General features: G+C 46.6%; 1 protein-coding gene across 2 annotated transcripts; it reads left to right on the forward strand.

Annotated features, from left to right (window-relative positions):
* Positions 1-9,316: 9,316 nt before the first annotated feature.
* Positions 9,317-13,293, forward strand: LOC124018378 (swi5-dependent recombination DNA repair protein 1 homolog). Of its 2 annotated transcripts, XM_046333664.1 has the most exons (6): positions 9,317-9,706; positions 9,937-10,077; positions 10,240-10,587; positions 11,018-11,078; positions 11,190-11,231; positions 13,056-13,293. In XM_046333664.1, exons 1-6 carry the CDS (start codon positions 9,439-9,441, stop codon positions 13,120-13,122), a joined length of 927 nt encoding a protein of 308 aa, XP_046189620.1. In that variant the 5' UTR covers positions 9,317-9,438; the 3' UTR covers positions 13,123-13,293. The 2 variants fall into 2 exon arrangements, with proteins under 2 accessions (XP_046189620.1, XP_046189619.1); XM_046333663.1 differs by having other exon boundaries at positions 9,937-10,587.
* The last annotated feature ends 5,986 nt before the right edge of the window (positions 13,294-19,279 follow it).

Below are 19,279 nucleotides of genomic sequence, written 5' to 3' on the forward strand. Positions count from 1 at the left end.
TGTTCTCTATGTCCTGTGTAGTTAGCTGCTACATTCTGTTCTCTATGTCCTGTGTAGTTAGCTGCTACATTCTGTTCTCTCTGTCCTGTGTAGTTAGTTAGCGGCTACATTCTGTTCTCTATGTCCTGTGTAGTTAGCTGCTACATTCTGTTCTCTCTGTCCTGTGTAGTTAGTTAGCTGCTACATTCTGTTCTCTATGTCCTGTGTAGTTAGCTGCTACATTCTGTTCTCTATGTCCTGTGTAGTTAGCTGCTACATTCTGTTCTCTATGTCCTGTGTAGTTAGCTGCTACATTCTGTTCTCTATGTCCTGTGTAGTTAGCTGCTACATTCTGTTCTCTATGTCCTGTGTAGTTAGCTGCTACATTCTGTTCTCTATGTCCTGTGTAGTTAGCTGCTACATTCTGTTCTCTATGTCCTGTGTAGTTAGCTGCTACATTCTGTTCTCTATGTCCTGTGTAGTTAGCTGCTACATTCTGTTCTCTATGTCCTGTGTAGTTAGCTGCTACATTCTGCTCTCTATGTCCTGTGTAGTTAGCTGCTACATTCTGTTCTCTATGTCCTGTGTAGTTAGCTGCTACATTCTGTTCTCTATGTCCTGTGTAGTTAGCTGCTACATTCTGTTCTCTATGTCCTGTGTAGTTAGCTGCTACATTCTGTTCTCTATGTCCTGTGTAGTTAGCTGCTACATTCTGTTCTCTATGTCCTGTGTAGTTAGCTGCTACATTCTGTTCTCTATGTCCTGTGTAGTTAGCTGCTACATTCTGTTCTCTATGTCCTGTGTAGTTAGCTGCTACATTCTGTTCTCTCTCTGACAAGTTGGCTTGTGAAGATCATTCTGTCAATGCATGTTTTTTTTGTAGTTTTCTCGACAAATCCTCTATTTTGGAGAGCACCATATTAGTCTGTATACTGATTATGATATTACCATTGTAATATGTACCCCCCCCCTCCTTACATTCCCATGTGTTGAATTGCGACAACGGTTTCTTAACCAGCATTCACTAAAATATTTCTTTACATGACGATTTTCTCTATTGAAGAAATAAACATTTGCTTCAATGTGCTAAAATGGACATTATATGTTGGCAAAATAAGCAATAATTCGGGAGGAGGGGGGAGGGAGGGGGAGAGAGGGAGGAGGAGGGAGGGAGAGAGGAGGGAGAAGGAGGAGGGAGGGGGGAAGGAGGGAGGGAGGGAGGAGGAGGAGGAGGGAGAGAGGGAGGGAGGGAGAGAGGGAGGGAGGAGGAGGGGGAGGGAGGAGGAGGAGAGGAGGAGGGAGAGAGGGAGGAGGAGGAAGGAGGGAGGAGGAGGAGGGGGAAGGAGGGAGGGAGGAGGAGGGGGAAGGAGGGAGGGAGGAGGAGGAGGAGGGGGGAGGGAGAATGAGCTGGGTTTTCAGCAACACAGACCCTGGAGTCAATCCCAGGTTTACCACTCTGATAGTCTGGTCAGTCATTAGCCAGCAGACTGGTCTCCCGGGGCCTGTGAGGAAGGCCCCCTACTGCGGACACAACATTCTCCACATTCCTGACTAAAACAGGGACAGGGTGGGAGGTGTAGGGTGGGCCCCTACAACAGGGCTTAGGGTGGGAGGTGTAGGGTGGGCCCCTACAACAGGGCTTAGGGTGGGAGGTGTAGGTGGGCTCCTACAACAGGGCTAGGGTGGGAGGTGTAGGGTGGGCCCTAAAACAGGGACAGGATGTGAGGTGTAGGGTGGGCCCCCTACAACAGGGCTAGGGTGGGAGGTGTAGGGTGGGCTCCTACAACAGGGCTAGGGTGGGAGGTGTAGGGTGGGCCCCTACACCAGGGCTAGAGTGGGAGGTGTAGGGTGGGCCCCTACAACAGAGCTAGAGTGGGAGGTGTAGGGTGGGCCCCTACACCAGGGCTAGGGTGGGAGGTGTAGTGTGGGCCCTTACAACAGGGTTAGGGTGGGAAGTGTAGGGTGGGCCCCTACAACAGGGCTAGGGTAGAAGGTGTAGGGTGGGCCCCTACACTAGGGCTAGAGTGGGAGGTGTAGGGTGGGCCCCTACAACAGAGCTAGAGTGGGAGGTGTGGGTGGGCCCCTACACCAGGGCTAGGGTGGGAGGTGTAGTGTGGGCCCTTACAACAGGGTTAGGGTGGGAAGTGTAGGGTGGGCCCCTACAACAGGGCTAGGGTAGAAGGTGTAGGGTGGGCCCCTACACCAGGGCTAGAGTGGGAGGTGTAGGGTGGGCCCCTACAACAGGGCTAGAGTGGGAGGTGCAGGGTGGGCCCCTACAACAGGGCTAGGGTGGGAGGTGTAGGGTGGGCCCCTACAACAGGGCTAGGGTGGGAGCCTACAACAGGGCTAGGGTGGGAGCCTAAAACAGGGCTAGGGTGGGAGGTGTAGGGTGCGCCCCTACAACAGGGCTAGGGTGGGAGGTACAGGGTGGGCCCCTACAACAGGGCTAGGGTGGGAGCCTACAACAGGGCTAGGGTGGGAGTGTATGGAGCAGGGTAGGCCTTATGAGCTCTGGTCTAAAGTAGTGCATTATATAGGGAATAGGGCTCTGGTCTAATGTAGTGCACTATATAGGGAATAGGGCTCTGGTCTAAAGTAGTGCACTATATAGGGAATAGGACTCTGGTCTAAAGTAGTGCACTATATAGGGAATAGGGCTCTGGTCTAAAGTAGTGTACAATATAGGGAATAGGGCTCTGGTCTAAAGTAGTGTACAATATAGGGAATAGGGCTCTGGTCTATAGTAGTGTACTATATAGGGAATAGGGCTCTGGTCTAATGTAGTGCACTATATAGGGAATAGGGCTCTGGTCTAAAGTAGTGCACTATATAGGGAATAGGACTCTGGTCTAAAGTAGTGCACTATATAGGGAATAGGGCTCTGGTCTAAAGTAGTGTACAATATAGGGAATAGGGCTCTGGTCTAAAGTAGTGTACAATATAGGGAATAGGGCTCTGGTCTAAAGTCGTGCACTATATAGGGAATAGGGACCTGGTCTAAAGTAGTGCACTATATAGGGAATAGGGTTCCTTTTAAGATGTAACCATGGTCTAATAGTGGTTAACTGGGATGAATCCATTTTAAAGGTCCCTGACTAGAACTACCAGTAGAGTAGTGGTGGAAACACCAGCAGCATGTCATGAGATTCAACTGAACACCACTAGAGGGCGCTACTGGACTACTGTGAACTGGGATGTCTGCTAGACCAGGCACAACACACCTCTAATGAACCTCAAACAACCACAGTGTGTGTGTGCTCGTGCATGTGTTTGTGACTGTGCATTCTATAGAGGGAGCGAGACAGAGAGGGAGCGAGACAGAGAGGGAGCGAGACAGAGAGGGAGCGAGACAGAGAGGGAGAGAGACAGAGAGGGAGAGAGACAGAGAGGGAGAGAGACAGAGAGGGAGAGAGACAGAGAGGGACAGAGACAGAGAGGGAGAGGGAGAGAGACAGAGAGGGAGAGGGAGAGAGACAGAGAGGGAGAGGGAGAGAGACAGAGAGGGAGAGAGACCGAGAGGGAGAGAGACCGAGAGGGAGAGAGACCGAGAGGGAGAGAGACCGAGAGGGAGCGAGACGCAGAGGGAGCGAGACGCAGAGGGAGCGAGACGCAGAGGGAGCGAGACGCAGAGGAGCGAGACGCAGAGGGAGCGAGACGCAGAGGGAGCGAGACGCAGAGGGAGCGAGACGCAGAGGGAGAGAGACGCAGAGGGAGAGAGACGCAGAGGGAGAGAGACGCAGAGGGAGAGAGACGCAGAGGGAGAGAGACGCAGAGGGAGAGAGACGCAGAGGGAGAGAGACGCAGAGGGAGAGAGACGCAGAGGGAGAGAGACGAGAGGGAGAGAGACGAGAGGGAGAGAGACGCAGAGGGAGAGAGACGAGAGGGAGAGAGACGCAGAGGGAGAGAGACGCAGAGGGAGAGAGACGCAGAGGGAGAGAGACGAGAGGGAGAGAGACGAGAGGGAGAGAGACGCAGAGGGAGAGAGAGACGAGAGGGAGAGAGACGCAGAGGGAGAGAGACGAGAGGGAGAGAGACGCAGAGGGAGAGAGACGCAGAGGGAGAGAGACGCAGAGGGAGAGAGACGCAGAGGGAGAGAGACAGAGAGGGAGCGAGACAGAGAGGGAGCGAGACAGAGAGAGACAGAGAGAGAGAGATTTTGTTTCTTTCTGGAGAACAATCAAGACAAGGAGCTATCTATCCAAAACAGAGATGTAGATAACCAGAAGATAAAGAATGGGATGAAGCCAGTGGTTCAGATGGAACTATCCAACCAGAAGTTAAAGAATGGGATGAAGCCAGTGGTTCAGGTGGAACTATCCAACCAGAAGTTAAAGAATGGGATGAAGCCAGTGGTTCAGATGGAACTATCCAACCAGAAGATAAAGAATGGGATGAAGCCAGTGTCTCAGGTGGAACTATCCAACCAGAAGTTAAAGAATGGGATGAAGCCAGTGGTTCAGGTGGAACTATCCAACCAGTAGATACATCTCCTATAAATGTTAATATCTGGTTGCGTTGACAACCAAACACAAATCAATATTACTTTTGTAATCCAGCAAATGGACTAAAGTTAAGACTATGTTACAAACTACTTTAACATTCAACCTTTAAATAAATAACATCCATGGTCACATTTTGATCCTACTGGATACATTTCTTTGTGTGTAATCTTATAGAGCGTTTCTCGTTCCAGGTAGCAGGTCAGAGGTCATCACAGGTCTGTGGAGATCTTCACAATGGGCTCTAATTATCCGTCAGGAATCTACAACAGCATTGATCACTTGCACCGTGGTCTTGTTAATGTAATCTCAACTACAACCCAATGTCATTAGGTTATTAGATGAAGCACAGCGACACCACGTTTATATGTTGTATAACTAAACGAAATACCTGACATTGTCTTCTCATTTTGCACTTTGCTGAGCTTTTAAATGGTTGAAAGCATAGTAATAACACACTGGAAAGTCAACGAACGTTTGTCTGTCTGAGTGGGTGAATATAGGTTGTAATCTCCTTTATCAACGACTAAACCAAACACTCTATGTTTTCATTTAACCTTTATTTAACTAGGCAAGTCAGTTTAAGAACAAATTCTTATTTACAATGACGGCCTACACCCCGGCCAAACCCGGAGAACGCTGGGCCAATTGTGCGCCGCGCCCTATGGGACTCCCAATCACGGCCGGATGTGATACAGCCTGGAATCGAACCCAGGGGCTGTAGTGACACCTCTTGAACTGAGATGCAGTGCCTTAGACCGCTGCGTCACTCGGGAGCCATGACGTGCTGTACCCAGTGGGTATTTAATTTGGCTGTTTCTTAGAAGAATCTTTCATTAATCCTTCTCTCTAAACAACAACGTGGGGAAGACCTTGAGGGAGGCTGCATCAGGGGTGGAGGGGAAGACCTTGAGGGAGGCTGCATCAGGGGTGGAGGGGAAGACCTTGATGGAGGCTGCATCAGGGGTGGAGGGGAAGACCTTGAGGGAGGCTGCATCAGGGGTGGAGGGGACGACCTTGAGGGAGGCTGCATCAGGGGTGGAGGGGACGACCTTGATGGAGGCTGCATCAGGGGTGGAGGGGACGACCTTGAGGGAGGCTGCATCAGGGGTGGAGGGGACGACCTTGATGGAGGCTGCATCAGAGGTGGAGGGGAAGACCTTGAGGGAGGCTGCATCAGAGGTGGAGGGAAGACCTTGAGGGAGGCTGCATCAGGGGTGGATGGGAAGACCTTGAGGGAGGCTGCATCAGGGGTGGAGGGGAAGACCTTGAGGGAGGCTGCATCAGGGGTGGAGGGGAAGACCTTGAGGGAGGCTGCATCAGGGGTGGAGGGAAGACCTTGAGGGAGGCTGTATCAGGGGTGGAGGGGAAGACCTTGAGGGAGGCTGTATCAGGGGTGGAGGGGAAGACCTGCATCAGGGTGAGGGAGGCTGCATCAGGGGTGGAGGGGAAGACCTTGAGGGAGGCTGCATCATGGGTGGAGGGGAAGACCTTGAGGGAGGCTGCATCATGGGTGGAGGGGAAGACCTCTCCTACAACTACCCAGAGGGAGGCTGCATCATGGGTGGAGGAGATAAAGGCCAACATCCTCTCCTAAGACAACATCCTGAGGGAGGCTGCAGAAACAAACTTTCAAACAAAAGGAAACTCTCCTACAGCTACCCAGAGATAAAGGCCTCCTAGAGACAACATCCTCTCCTACAGCTACCCAGAGATAAAGACAACATCCTCTCCTACAACTACCCAGAGTTAAAGGCCTCCTAGAGACAACATCCTCTCCTACAGCTACCCAGAGATAAAGGCCTCCTCCTCTCCTAGAGACAACATCCTCTCCTACAGCTACCCAGAGATAAAGGCCTCCTAGAGACAACATCCTCTCCTACAGCTACCCAGAGATAAAGGCCTCCAAGAGACAACATCCTCTCCTACAACTAGCCAGAGTTAAATGCCTCCTAGAGACAACATCCTCTCCTACAGCTACCCAGAGTTAAAGGCCTCCAAGAGACAACATCCTCTCCTACAGCTACCCAGAGTTAAAGGCCTCCAAGAGACAACATCCTCTCCTACAACTACCCAGAGTTAAAGGCCTCCTAGAGACAACATCCTCTCCTACAACTACCCAGAGTTAAAGGCCTCCTAGAGACAACATCCTCTCCTACAACTACCCAGAGTTAAAGGCCTCCAAGAGACAACATCCTCTCCTACAACTACCCAGAGTGAAAGGCCTCCAAGAGACAACATCCTCTCCTACAACTACCCAGAGTTAAAGGCCTCCTAGAGACAACATCCTCTCCTACAACTACCCAGAGTTAAAGGCCTCCAAGAGACAACATCCTCTCCTACAGCTACCCAGAGTTAAAGGCCTCCAAGAGACAACATCCTCTCCTACAACTACCCAGAGTGAAAGGCCTCCAAGAGACAACATCCTCTCCTACAACTACCCAGAGTTAAAGGCCTCCTAGAGACAACATCCTCTCCTACAGCTACCCAGAGTGAAAGGCCTCCAAGAGACAACATCCTCTCCTACAGCTACCCAGAGTTAAAGGCCTCCAAGAGACAACATCCTCTCCTACAACTACCCAGAGTGAGGGAGTTGAAACCAACAGACGCAATTTTGCAGCCTTTGCTGTTCACTGGGGCTTTCTTTGTAACATGTCCTACTTTGACAAAATAATGAATACATCAAATCCCTTTTAATATCCAGTATCTATCAGATCACCTCGTAGTTAAATGTGAATGTTTGTAGTTAAACTCAGCAAAAAAAGCAACGCCCTCCCTGTCAAATGTGTTTATTTTCAGCAAACTTAACATGTATAAATATTTGTATGAACATAACAAGATTCAACAACTGAGACATGAACTGAACAAGTTCCACAGACATGTGACTAACAGAAATGGAATAATCAAAGGCAACAGTCAGTATCTGGTGTGGCCACCAGCTGCATTAAGTACTGCAGTGCATCTCCTCCTCATGGACTGCACAAGTTCCACAGACATGTGACTAACAGAAATGGAATAATCAAAGGTAACGGTCAATATCTGGTGTGGCCACCAGCTGCATTAAGGACTGCAGTGCATCTCCTCCTCATGGACTGCACCAGATTTGCCAGTTCTTGCTGTGAGATGTTACCCCGCTCTTCCACCAAGGCACCTGCAAGTTCCCAGACATTTCTAATGGGAATGACCCTTGCCCTCATCCTCCGATCCAACAGGTCCTAGACGTGCTCAATGGGATTGAGATCAGGGCTCTTCGCTGGCCATGGCAGAACACTGTGGGTACCACATGAGGGAGGAGGATGTTTTCCCTGTAACGCACAACGTTGAGATTGCCTGCAATGACAACAAGCTCAGTCCAATGATGCTGTGACACATCGCCCCAGACCATGACGGACCCTCCACCTCCAAATCGATCCCGCTCCAGAGTACAGGCCTCGGTGTAATGCTCATTCCTTTGACGATAACCACGAATCCGACGATCACCCCTGGTGAGACAAAACCGCGACTTGTCAGTGAAGAGCACTTTTTGCCGGTCCTGTCTGGTCCAGCGACGGTGGGTTTGTGCCCATAGATTACGGTGTTGCCGATGATGTCTGGTGAGGACCTACCTTACAACAGGCCTACAATCCTGTGCACAATCCTGTGCAGGTGTTGTTACATGTGGTCTGACGCTGCGAGGACGATCAGCTGTCCGTCCTGTCTTCCTGTCTTAGGCGTCTCACAGTACGGACATTGCAATTTCTTTCCTTGGCCACATCTGCAGTCCTCATGCCTCCTTGCAGCATGCCTAAGGCATGTTCACGCAGATGAGCAGGGACCCTGGGCATCTGTCTTTTGGTGTTTTTCCGAGTCATTAGAAAGGCCTCTTTAGTGTCCTAAGTTTTCATAACCGTGACCTTAATTGCTTACCGTCTGTAAGCTGTTGGTGTCTTAACGACCATTCCACAGGTGCAGGGTAGCCTAGTGGTTAGAGCGTTGGACTAGTAACCGAAAGGTTGCAAGTTCAAATCCCGAGCTGACAAGGTACAATTCTGTCGTTCTGCTCCTGAACAGGCAGTTAAACCCACTGTTCCCAGGCCGTCATTGAAAATAAGAATTAGTTCTTAACTGACTTGCCTGGTTAAATAAAGGGTATAATAATAATAATAATAGTTTATGGTTCATTGACCCACCATTGGGAAACAGTGTTTAAACCCTTTACAATGGAGATCTGTGAAGTTATTTGGATTCATACGGAGTATCTTTGAAAGACAGGGTCCTGAAAAAGGGACGTTTCTGTCATTGACATGGTACCTTTTTGTGTCGCTCCATTCCAGACACGTTATCCATCTGCAAACACGCCGTTCTCTGACATGAACAGTACAGAGGAATACAATGCATGAAAACCCAACCGCATTGATGGGCCGTTCTCGTTACTCTATACGTCATGTGATCAGTCAGAACAATGATGAAAAAGAATGCTATTTTTAGCTCTTGTTTCGGGTTTTCTCTCCGTTTCGAGAGATTACCTCTGGACACATAAGTAGTGTTATTAGGTGTGGCTCACTGCGATCCAAGTTACCTGGTGATTGCAGTCATGCGGTCGTGAGATACCCGTGAGAGTTGTTTGTCCTTATTGTGTGTCTACAGTCTAAAAGCCTCACCTCTGTTTTCAGTAGGTCTTGGTGTAACTTGTGTAACAAAGGAAAACCCTTTGTCGTACCATCACAGGGCGGTTTTACAGCGTTTCCCTGAGAGGGTCTGAACTGAGTGGTGAAACAAAATATTGGGTGGAGTTTTGTTACATTGACGTAGGTCTATGACATATTTCACAGAGCTTTTACTTTAGATGGAGAAAACTAAATGTAAGTACGAGTCTTGGTCACGTCCCTCCCAAGAGGCTCTCGGGGCACCAAGAGTATATTTACTGTGCACTGTAATCTTCTCGTCTCAATCGAGGAAAGACAAGCCGGACAAAGACAACATGAAGATGCAGATGTTGGTGGTGTTGGCTGTAGCAGCTTTGGTCCCCAGTCTGTCTGAGGGACGGATCCTCTCCAAATGTGAGCTGAAGAACTTGTTGGAGAAGGAGGCCCTCAAATTCAACATGACTGGGGGAGCCGGAGTGACTGGGGGAGCCGGAGTGACTGGGGGAGCCGGAGTGACTGGGGGAGCCGGAGTGACTGGGGGAGCCGGAGTGACTGGGGGAGCCGGAGTGAAGAACCTGACAAACAACGATTTTGTGGCTAAAAGTAAGTTACATTACATAAACCCAATGGGGTTTTTTTTTCCTTAAAAAAAATAGGAATCATTTCTTAAATGATGTGGATTGGTTTCCCAGAACACAGATTAATCCTAATCCTGGACGAAGAAACACTCCAAAAAAAATGTTAGATTCTCAATTGAAATGACTTTTTATTCCAAGACTCGTCTAAATCTGTGTGGGATTGAAGTAACACTACGTGTTTGTTGCCTCTTCCAGTCGTCTGCCACGTGGAGAAGGCCTCGGGTTTCAACACCAGTTTTGTGACTGCTTGGAGGGATGATGACGGCCCTGATGTCCTCCCTACCCGCCCTGCCAAGGTTAATGACCGCCATCGCCCTGAGCCCCCTCCTAAGAGGGGTAAGAGACACGCTGGGGATGATGTTGACCCAACCCACCCTGCTAACAATGATAACCACCCTACCCCTCCTCCCCGCCCTAACCACCCTACCCCTCCTGCCCGCCCTAACTACCCTACCCGCCTTACCCTTCCTACCCGCCCTGAGCAGCCTCCTAAGAGGGGTAAGAGACACGCTGGGGATGATGTTGACCCAACCCACCCTGCTAACAATGATAACCACCCTACCCCTCCTCCCCGCCCTAACCATCCTACCCCTCCTGCCCGCCCTAACCATCCTACCCCTCCTGCCCGCCCTAAATACCCTACCCGCCTTACCCTTCCTACCCGCCCTGAGCAGCCTCCTAAGAGGGGTAAGAGACACGCTGGGAATCACTTCACCTCAGGGGAGGAAAGCTCCAGCGAAGGAGAGACCATGGGGACCCTCTACGGCTTGTTCCAGCTGAGCGATCGTGTGATTTGTTCCTCGGACTCAACTCCATCGTTGAACCTTTGCCAGATGAACTGCAGTGGTGAGTTCAATGTGTTTGACCTGTCGGAAAAACTCCATGTATTAACGTGCTAAAGATGCACAACAGGATCATTGATAGAGTAGGTGGATGTTAGATTCAAATGGCTTGTGTCAGTTATGCATCTCTACAATGGCTGTGTCAGTTATGCATCTCTACAATGGCTGTGTCAGTTATGCATCTCTACAATGGCTGTGTCAGTTATGCATCTCTACAATGGCTGTGTCAGTTATGCATCTCTACAATGGCTGTGTCAGTTATGCATCTCTACAATGGCTGTGTCAGTTATGCATCTCTACAATGGCTGTGTCAGTTATGCATCTCTACAATGGCTGTGTCAGTTATGCATCTCTACAATGGCTGTGTCAGTTATGCATCTCTACAATGGCTGTGTCAGTTATTGATCTCTGTTGGGCTTTTTGTTTCTCTCAAGCTTTGATTGACGACGACATAAGTGATGACTTTAACTGTGTGAAGACTATCAAACAGACAATGTGAGTGTTTTGGTTTTGAGGTGAATGTTTCCTCTCCAGTTTCTTATTGTGTTTCAGCGCAGCAATTCTTATGAACTTTTACATGGTGTTTCTTTCTCTCCATTCAAACAGGGAAAGTGGTCGCGGTCAACAAACAAAGGCTCTAAAGAGAATGTAAGTATGCAAATTAAAAATGTGTATTTTACATTTTGTTTTCCATCTTATCAACGTGAGTTTATTGGTTCGCATTCAATGTTTTTAAATGTTTGAAACATTCTATGAGAGTGTCACTTTAGGATGTCCTTTAGTGAATTTAGGATGTCCTTTAGTGAATTTAGAATGTCCTTTAGTGAATTTAGAATGTCCTTTAGTGAATTTAGAATGTCCTTTAGTGAATTTAGAATGTCCTTTAGTGAATTTAGAATGTCCTTTAGTCACTTTAGAATGTCCTTTAGTCACTTTAGAATGTCCTTTAGTCACTTTAGAATGTCCTTTAGTCACTTTAGAATGTCCTTTAGTCACTTTAGAATGTCCTTTAGTCACTTTAGAATGTCCTTTAGTCACTTTAGAATGTCCTTTAGTGAATTTAGAATGTCCTTTAGTGAATTTAGAATGTCCTTTAGTGAATTTAGAATGTCCTTTAGTGAATTTAGAATGTCCTTTAGTGAATTTAGAATGTCCTTTAGTGAATTTAGAATGTCCTTTAGTGAATGTTTTAGAATTTAGAATGTCCTTTAGTGAATTTAGAATGTCCTTTAGTGAATTTAGAATGTCCTTTAGTGAATTTAGAATGTCCTTTAGTGAATTTAGAATGTCCTTTAGTGAATTTAGAATGTCCTTTAGTGAATTTAGAATGTCCTTTAGTGAATTTAGAATGTCCTTTAGTGAATTTAGAATGTCCTTTAGTGAATTTAGAATGTCCTTTAGTGAATTTAGAATGTCCTTTAGTGAATTTAGAATGTCCTTTAGTGAATTTAGAATGTCCTTTAGTGAATTTAGAATGTCCTTTAGTGAATTTAGAATGTCCTTTAGTGAATTTAGAATGTCCTTTAGTGAATTTAGAATGTCCTTTAGTGAATTTAGAATGTCCTTTAGTGAATTTAGAATGTCCTTTAGTGAATTTAGAATGTCCTTTAGTGAATTTAGAATGTCCTTTAGTGAATTTAGAATGTCCTTTAGTGAATTTAGAATTAGTGAATTTAGAATGTCCTTTAGTGAATTTAGAATGTCCTTTAGTGAATTTAGAATGTCCTTTAGTGAATTTAGAATGTCCTTTAGTGAATTTAGAATGTCCTTTAGTGAATTTAGAATGTCCTTTAGTGAATTTAGAATGTCCTTTAGTGAATTTAGAATGTCCTTTAGTGAATTTAGAATGTCCTTTAGTGAATTTAGAATGTCCTTTAGTGAATTTAGAATGTCCTTTAGTGAATTTAGAATGTCCTTTAGTGAATTTAATGTCCTTTAATTTAGAATGTCCTTTAGTGAATTTAGAATGTCCTTTAGTGAATTTAGAATGTCCTTTAGTGAATTTAGAATGTCCTTTAGTGAATTTAGAATGTGAATTTAGAATGTCCTTTAGTGAATTTAGAATGTCCTTTAGTGAATTTAGAATGTCCTTTAGTGAATTTAGAATGTCCTTTAGTGAATTTAGAATGTCCTTTAGTGAATTTAGAATGCCCTTTAGTGAATTTAGAATGCGCTTTAGTGAATTTAGAATGTCCTTTAGTGAATTTAGAATGTCCTTTAGTGAATTTAGAATGTCCTTTAGTGAATTTAGAATGTCCTTTCGTTTATTTAGAATGTCTTTTAGTTTATTTAGGATGCCCTTTAGTGAATATAGAATGTCTTTTCGTTTATTTAGGATGTCCTTTAGTGAATTTAGAATGTCCTTCAGTGAATTTTGGATGTCTTTTCGTTTATTTAGGATGTCCTGTTAGTGAATTTCTTCGAGCACCTCTAGGGCTGTAACTGAATATGGACATTTGAATTATCTTGTAGGATCAACCTGCTCTTCCAGAAGGAATGTGTCGCCACGGTGGCCTCCAGCTACTTCTCCAAGTGTTGAATCCCCCGATGTTAGACGACAATCCCCTCGATTTCAAAAAGATCCGAATTGGGCTGCCGGTGTTAATACAGCCACTGTGTGTAACAATTAGTTCTCATCGGCTCCATGTTCACAAAGTACACCGGAATAGAATGTAGCATGTAGAAAGAATAAAAATGAACATTACATTCATTTGGTTTGTTTTATTATCTGTTGTTGTTGAATTGCAAATAGCAGTTAAAGCAAGGAATACCTTTCCATTAAACACTGGGATAAACAGCACATGCACCCTTCAAACAGCACATGGCCATGGCTAGAATGGATACAGCTTTTGTCCAATTTAAATCAAAAGGTTATCTTTATCATTTGTTTTGCATTTTAGCTTAACCCAAACTCTTTTCCTGTCCTTAAAGTATTTATTTTAGCCTGACACGTTAATTATCCTAACCTGCTATGAAATGTCAAATCTGATTTAAAGCTATATCCTTTTTTTTTAGTCAAAATCTTAGCACATGGCACACAGGACCCCAGTCAAGGCAGTCTTCCCACCTGGGTGTTTGGTTTGCTCTTTTATGGGCTAACAGCATAGAGATGGACAGAGGTCACAACAGCATAGAGATGGACAGAGGTCACAACAGCATAGAGATGGACAGAGGTCACAACAGCATAGAGATGGACAGAGGTCATAACAGCATAGAGATGGACAGAGCTCATAACAGCATAGAGATGGACAGAGCTCATAACAGCATAGAGATGGACAGAGGTCACAACAGCATAGAGATGGACAGAGCTCACAACAGCATAGAGATGGACAGAGCTCATAACAGCATAGAGATGGACAGAGGTCATAACAGCATAGAGATGGACAGAGCTCATAACAGCATAGAGATGGACAGAGCTCATAACAGCATAGAGATGGACAGAGGTCATAACAGCATAGAGATGGACAGAGCTCATAACAGCATAGAGATGGACAGAGCTCATAACAGCATAGAGATGGACAGAGGTTACAACAGCATAGAGATGGACAGAGGTCATAACAGCATAGAGATGGACAGAGGTCATAACAGCATAGAGATGGACAGAGGTCACAACAGCATAGAGATGGACAGAGGTCATAACAGCATAGTGTAACGGTTTTGACTTGAGGTTATTATTTATAGGGGTGCCAGGTAGGTTGTGCCTACCAGAGAAAACATTAGTTTCTCCTTTTAGTTTGGGTGGGAATGAGTCCCATCTGGTCCGTCAAGTCTACACCAATACAAAGGACGTATGTAAAAGTCAGGATGGAAATAAACTTTTCATAAACCCTTAAAACATTGAAAAGAACTTCAAAAACAATTATATTCTGTTGCGTGGGTTGTATTAGCAACAACAATGATTACACACATATATAATAATATCACAATGAGTTCTGGTTCCTCCAGAAATGTCCTGTACCTCGGGCCTAACAAGAGTCCTGCCCGGTAAAGGAGTTCAGTGAACTCAAGTGACTTTTGTCACGCGATGTTTGTCCGTTCGTTCCGTGTAGCGTAAACCCAGTATTAAACATACAATCAATATAACAATTACTTTACCACAGAACCTTAAAGCGGATCAACTCTTAATTAAGTCCTCAACTACCACTAACTACACAAATCACAGTATACATCACATCCAAACAAATGAAATACCGTATACAAAAAGGTGGTAGTCAGTCGGTCAGTCAGACAATCCAATCCGCCAATAGATCTCCAGCGGAGAAAGGCCACGAAGAACGGAGAGGTGTAGTCCAGGGACGCAAAGAGTGGATCCGATCCTGGGTAAACTCTCTTAGGCTACAAAACACACGTTTAACGGCAACAAAACAAACGGAATAGAGAAGCTTCGGAACTGAGGGTTGAACACATCCTCATTCACGTCTCCATCACAACCCCCACTTTTGCGCAGCTGATACTGGCTATTTAATTGGGAATTAAAGGGAAAGCGCCCTATTGGAAGGAGCTGCACTGAGACGGTTCAGAAAAATTCAGGGCCGTCACACACCCCCTCCCCTGGAAAAAGCCGACCATTGCCCTGGAAGGCACATCTTGGTCGGGGAAACCGAGAAAGGTCTCCTCATCGCTTTCCTCTACAAAAAGATTCATTACTTTTTGGAGCTCACGCTCCTCAGCTGAGGGGTCACAGGCCTTAAGGTGCGAGACTTCTGGGTCTGGGAATCCGAGAAAAGTCTCCTCACTTTCCTCTTCAAAGATATCTAGGACCTTGCGGCGCTCAATCGCCTCCATTTCCTCAGCCGAGGGGGTAACAGGCCTTAAGGCGTGAGACATGAACAACGCGCATATCTTCACCTGTGTCCTCTTTCACCACTCGGTAGTTCAAAGGGCCCATCTGCTCCACAATCCTATATGGTCCTTGCCATTTAGGAGCGAGCTTGGCCGAGAAGAATTGTTCAGCTTTCGAGTAAGGATGAGAGCGAAGCCACACCCGATCACGAAGCTGGAACTGCATGTCTCGTCTGTTCTTATCATAATTTCTCTTCTGCTTGAGTCGAGCCTGGATCATGTTCTTTGAGACAAGAGCTCTCAAGTCATGGAGATGGCCTACCTGGTCATAGCAAGCAGCATCTGGAGTAAGCTGCTGGGGCTGTAACACCATATCCAAGGGTCCTCTGAGAGGAAGACTTAGGTTCAGCTCTGCAGGTGTGACTCCAGTGGACTCTTGCACAGCAGAATTCAGGGCAAATCGAAACTCGTGAAGGTGCTTGTCCCAGTGTTTGTGCTGCGTCCCTACATAGGAAGCAATCATTGTCTTAAAGGTTCGATTTACTCTCTCAGTGAGATTGGTCTGTGGGTGATAGGCCGTGGTCAACTTCTGTCTCAGGTTCCATCTTTGGCAGGTCTCCTCAAAGAGATCAGAGACAAATTGGGAACCTCGATCAGACAGGATGTAATCAGGCACTCCCCAGCGAGTCAGGATCTCTTTCGTAAGGATGTTAGAGACGGTCCTTGCTGTGGCCTGACGCATGGAAAAGAGTTCCACCCACTTTGAATAATAATCAACAAAAACAAGTATGTACACATTCTGATTGGAGCTTCTAGGAAATGGACCCATCAAATCCACTCCTAACATTTCCCAAGGTCGGGTAACCACCGTTTGCTGCAACTTGCCAGCAGGCTTTCTACCTTCTGGTTTGTACATTTGACAAACCTGACAATTTCGGATGTGTGACTTCACATCCATGCTCAGATGTGGCCAGTAGAGTAACGCTTGCAACCGCTTGTAGGTTTTGAACCTGCCCAAATGACCAGCTAATGGGTCTTCATGGAAATGTTGAAGCAGTTGTAGGCGTAGAGTGTCCGGTATGTACATTTGGTAGAGTGTTCTGTGAGGTAGTTGTACGACTCGGTAGACTTTATCTTCAATGATGGTCAGCTTTGTGGTAGGATTGACCATCTTTTCTCCATCTTCCAGGATAGTCTGGTACAAAGCCTGTACTTCTGGATCATCCTGTTGAGCTTTCCATATTGCCTCATCAGAGATGGGAAAGTCTGTTTTGGGCGAGTCTCGACTGCTTGACAGGACAGTAGCACATGTAAGATCAGGGCCACCGTTATCACAAGTAGGAGCTCTGGACAAGGCATCTGGAACAGTGTTGTATTTTCCTTTCCTGTATTCCACTGCAAAGGTGAACTCTTGCAACCGTAGAGCCCATCTTATGAGTCTGGTGCTTGGTTTGTTGGTCTTGAACACCCACACAAGGGAGGAATGGTCAGTGACCACAGTGAAGTGTCTACCCTCCAAGTAGTACCTCCACTTTTCCAAAGCCCAGACAACTGCAAGGCACTCTTGCTCGGTTGTGGAGTAGTTCCGTTCTGCTCCATTCAATGTCCGACTGGCGAACGCTAGCACTTCTTCAGTGCCAAGTCCAGTCTGTTGGACTAGGACAGCACCAAGTCCAACATCACTTGCATCAGTGTAAACAACAAAAGGGCAATCAAAGTTGGGATGACCTAAAATGGGAGGTGTGACGAGATGTCGTTTCAAAGGAAGTCTGGCACTCTGCCGTCCATTGGAATTTCGCTCCTTTTCGCTTCATCGCGTTGAGGGGTTCTGCCACCTGGGAGAAGTTCGACACAAACCGATGGTACCATCCAGCCATACCAAGGAACCGTTGAAGGGCCTTGAGTGTGGTTGGCACAGGGAAGTCTTGTACAGCCTTTGTCTTTTCAGGATCCACATGAAGGCCGTCGAAAGACACAATATGGCCAAGGAACTTCAGGGAGGTTTGGCAGAAGTTGCTCTTCTTCATATTTAAGGTCAGACCAGCTTCTCTTAGCTTGTCCAACACTGCTTGAAGATCTTGAAAGTGTCTTTCTCTGTTCTGAGAGTAGATAATTATATCGTCCAGGTAGACAAAACAGATCTTCCCTTTGAGCTCACCTAACGCAATCTCCATGAGTCTTTGGAAAGTGGCAGGGGCATTCTTTAATCCAAAGGGCATCACCTTAAAGGAAAACAAGCCCTCGGCACAGACAAACGCAGTCTTGTCCTTGCTTTCCTGGTCCATCTCAACCTGCCAATAACCACTATTGAGGTCAAGGGTAGTGAACACAACAGCGCCAGACAATGACTCCAGGATCTCATGGATGGTGGGAAGAGGATAGGCATCAGTCTGGGAAACATTGTTGGTCTTCCTATAGTCCACACAAAATCTAAGACCACCAGTCTTTTTTGGGATGAGGACAACAGGAGCAGCCCAGGGAGAGGAGGAACGTTCTATTATATCTTGGGTTAACATATCATTTATGAGTCCCTTTTGGATGATTAGCTTCGCTGGGGACAAACGATATGGCTTTTGCTTGATTGGCATTTCCTGTGTAAGGAATATTTTGTGCTTCAGGAGCCTGGTGCGTCCCAGCTTTGAAGTACATACATCAGCATTATTCTGCAGCTGTTCCAACAGCCTTAACTCCTCTGGCTGTTCCAGCTGAGCTCTTCTCACAGCCTGTAAAAGGAGATCGTCAGAAGGATTATCGAGGGTTAGTGGTACCGGAGCAATGGCAGAGAAGACTGCCACATTTGAACCCCAATCATGTAACTTCATAGCTTCTGATTGGAAGAAATGCTTCTCGCTCGGATTGTATGGAAACCAGTAGCAATTGTGTGCGATATCAATCTGGACACCACTGAAGTACATGAAATCAATTCCCAACATGACAGGAAAAGCAAGGTTCCTGGTTTGTAGGATAACAGAAGGAATCATATAGGAGCGGTTACACAGGCGGAACTCTACCTCACTCCATCCAAGGGGTCGTCTAGCCTCACCATCAGCCAGATAGAGTGGACCTTCTGTCCACGGCTTCAAGTTGTATTGTGGACCGTTAACCTCCTTCCACAGTTTCTCATTGAGCAGTGTGTAGGATGACCCGGTATCCAAGATGGCTCTTCCTGTCCATGGGCCTATGGACAGGGGTAACACCAGTTGGTGCGGTATTAACTGAAAGGAAGGGGATGTCGATGGGGGGGCGTAGGCAGTGACTCTTGGGGTTTCAGCTCTGGTTAAAGCACCCAGAGAAGGATGGTCATTGCTGCGAAGAGAGTTAGGTGTGTTGGCCTGTTGTGATTTGTGGTTTCTGGAAGGGTTTACTTGATACGGTCTTGGACATGTAGCTGAAGAATGTCCCTTTTGGCTACATCTCCAACAGAACATGAGAGGGGTCTTGGCTGGAGACTCTGGCTGTTGTTGATGGTCTGTCTTGGGTAACTGTTTGGGTGTCTGTTTCTTTCTCTGGTCATATTGCTGTTGGCATTCTCTGTCCTTCTCAAACTGCTGTCCCAAGCGAACCAGTCCATCGACAGTGGTGACTCATTCTCGGAGTTGACTGGCTAGTAGTGGGTTGATGTTCTTCAAGATCAATTTAATGACCTCTTCCTCCTCAATGCCAGGTTTCCACCTTCTGCACAGGGAGTGGTAACCGTATGCAAAGTCACGGATACTCTCTTTCTCTCCTTGTACTCGATTTCTGACTCTGTCTGCCAATTCATCTGTGTAGTCCTCAGATAGAAATGCAGAGGAAAACTTGGCCTCAAAGTCAGCCCAGGAGGTAGTGGTGAGACGTGCCACATCCCACCAGTCCCGAGCTGTCCCATGCAACACATTCCTCAATGTGGCAAGGAGTTCTTCGTCAGCCAGGGG

The sequence above is a fragment of the Oncorhynchus gorbuscha genome, unplaced genomic scaffold (genome assembly GCF_021184085.1).
Source record: "Oncorhynchus gorbuscha isolate QuinsamMale2020 ecotype Even-year unplaced genomic scaffold, OgorEven_v1.0 Un_scaffold_496, whole genome shotgun sequence".
Lineage (NCBI taxonomy): Eukaryota > Metazoa > Chordata > Actinopteri > Salmoniformes > Salmonidae > Oncorhynchus > Oncorhynchus gorbuscha.

Coding starts and splice junctions, on each gene's coding strand:
- LOC124018378 (XM_046333663.1), top strand. CDS start 9,439: ATGAAGATGCAGATGTTGGTGGTGTTGGCTGTAGCAGCTTTGGTCCCC. Junction 9,707..9,936: donor CAACGATTTTGTGGCTAAAA/GTAAGTTACATT, acceptor TGCCTCTTCCAG/TCGTCTGCCACGTGGAGAAG. Junction 11,232..13,055: donor ACAAAGGCTCTAAAGAGAAT/GTAAGTATGCAA, acceptor ATTATCTTGTAG/GATCAACCTGCTCTTCCAGA.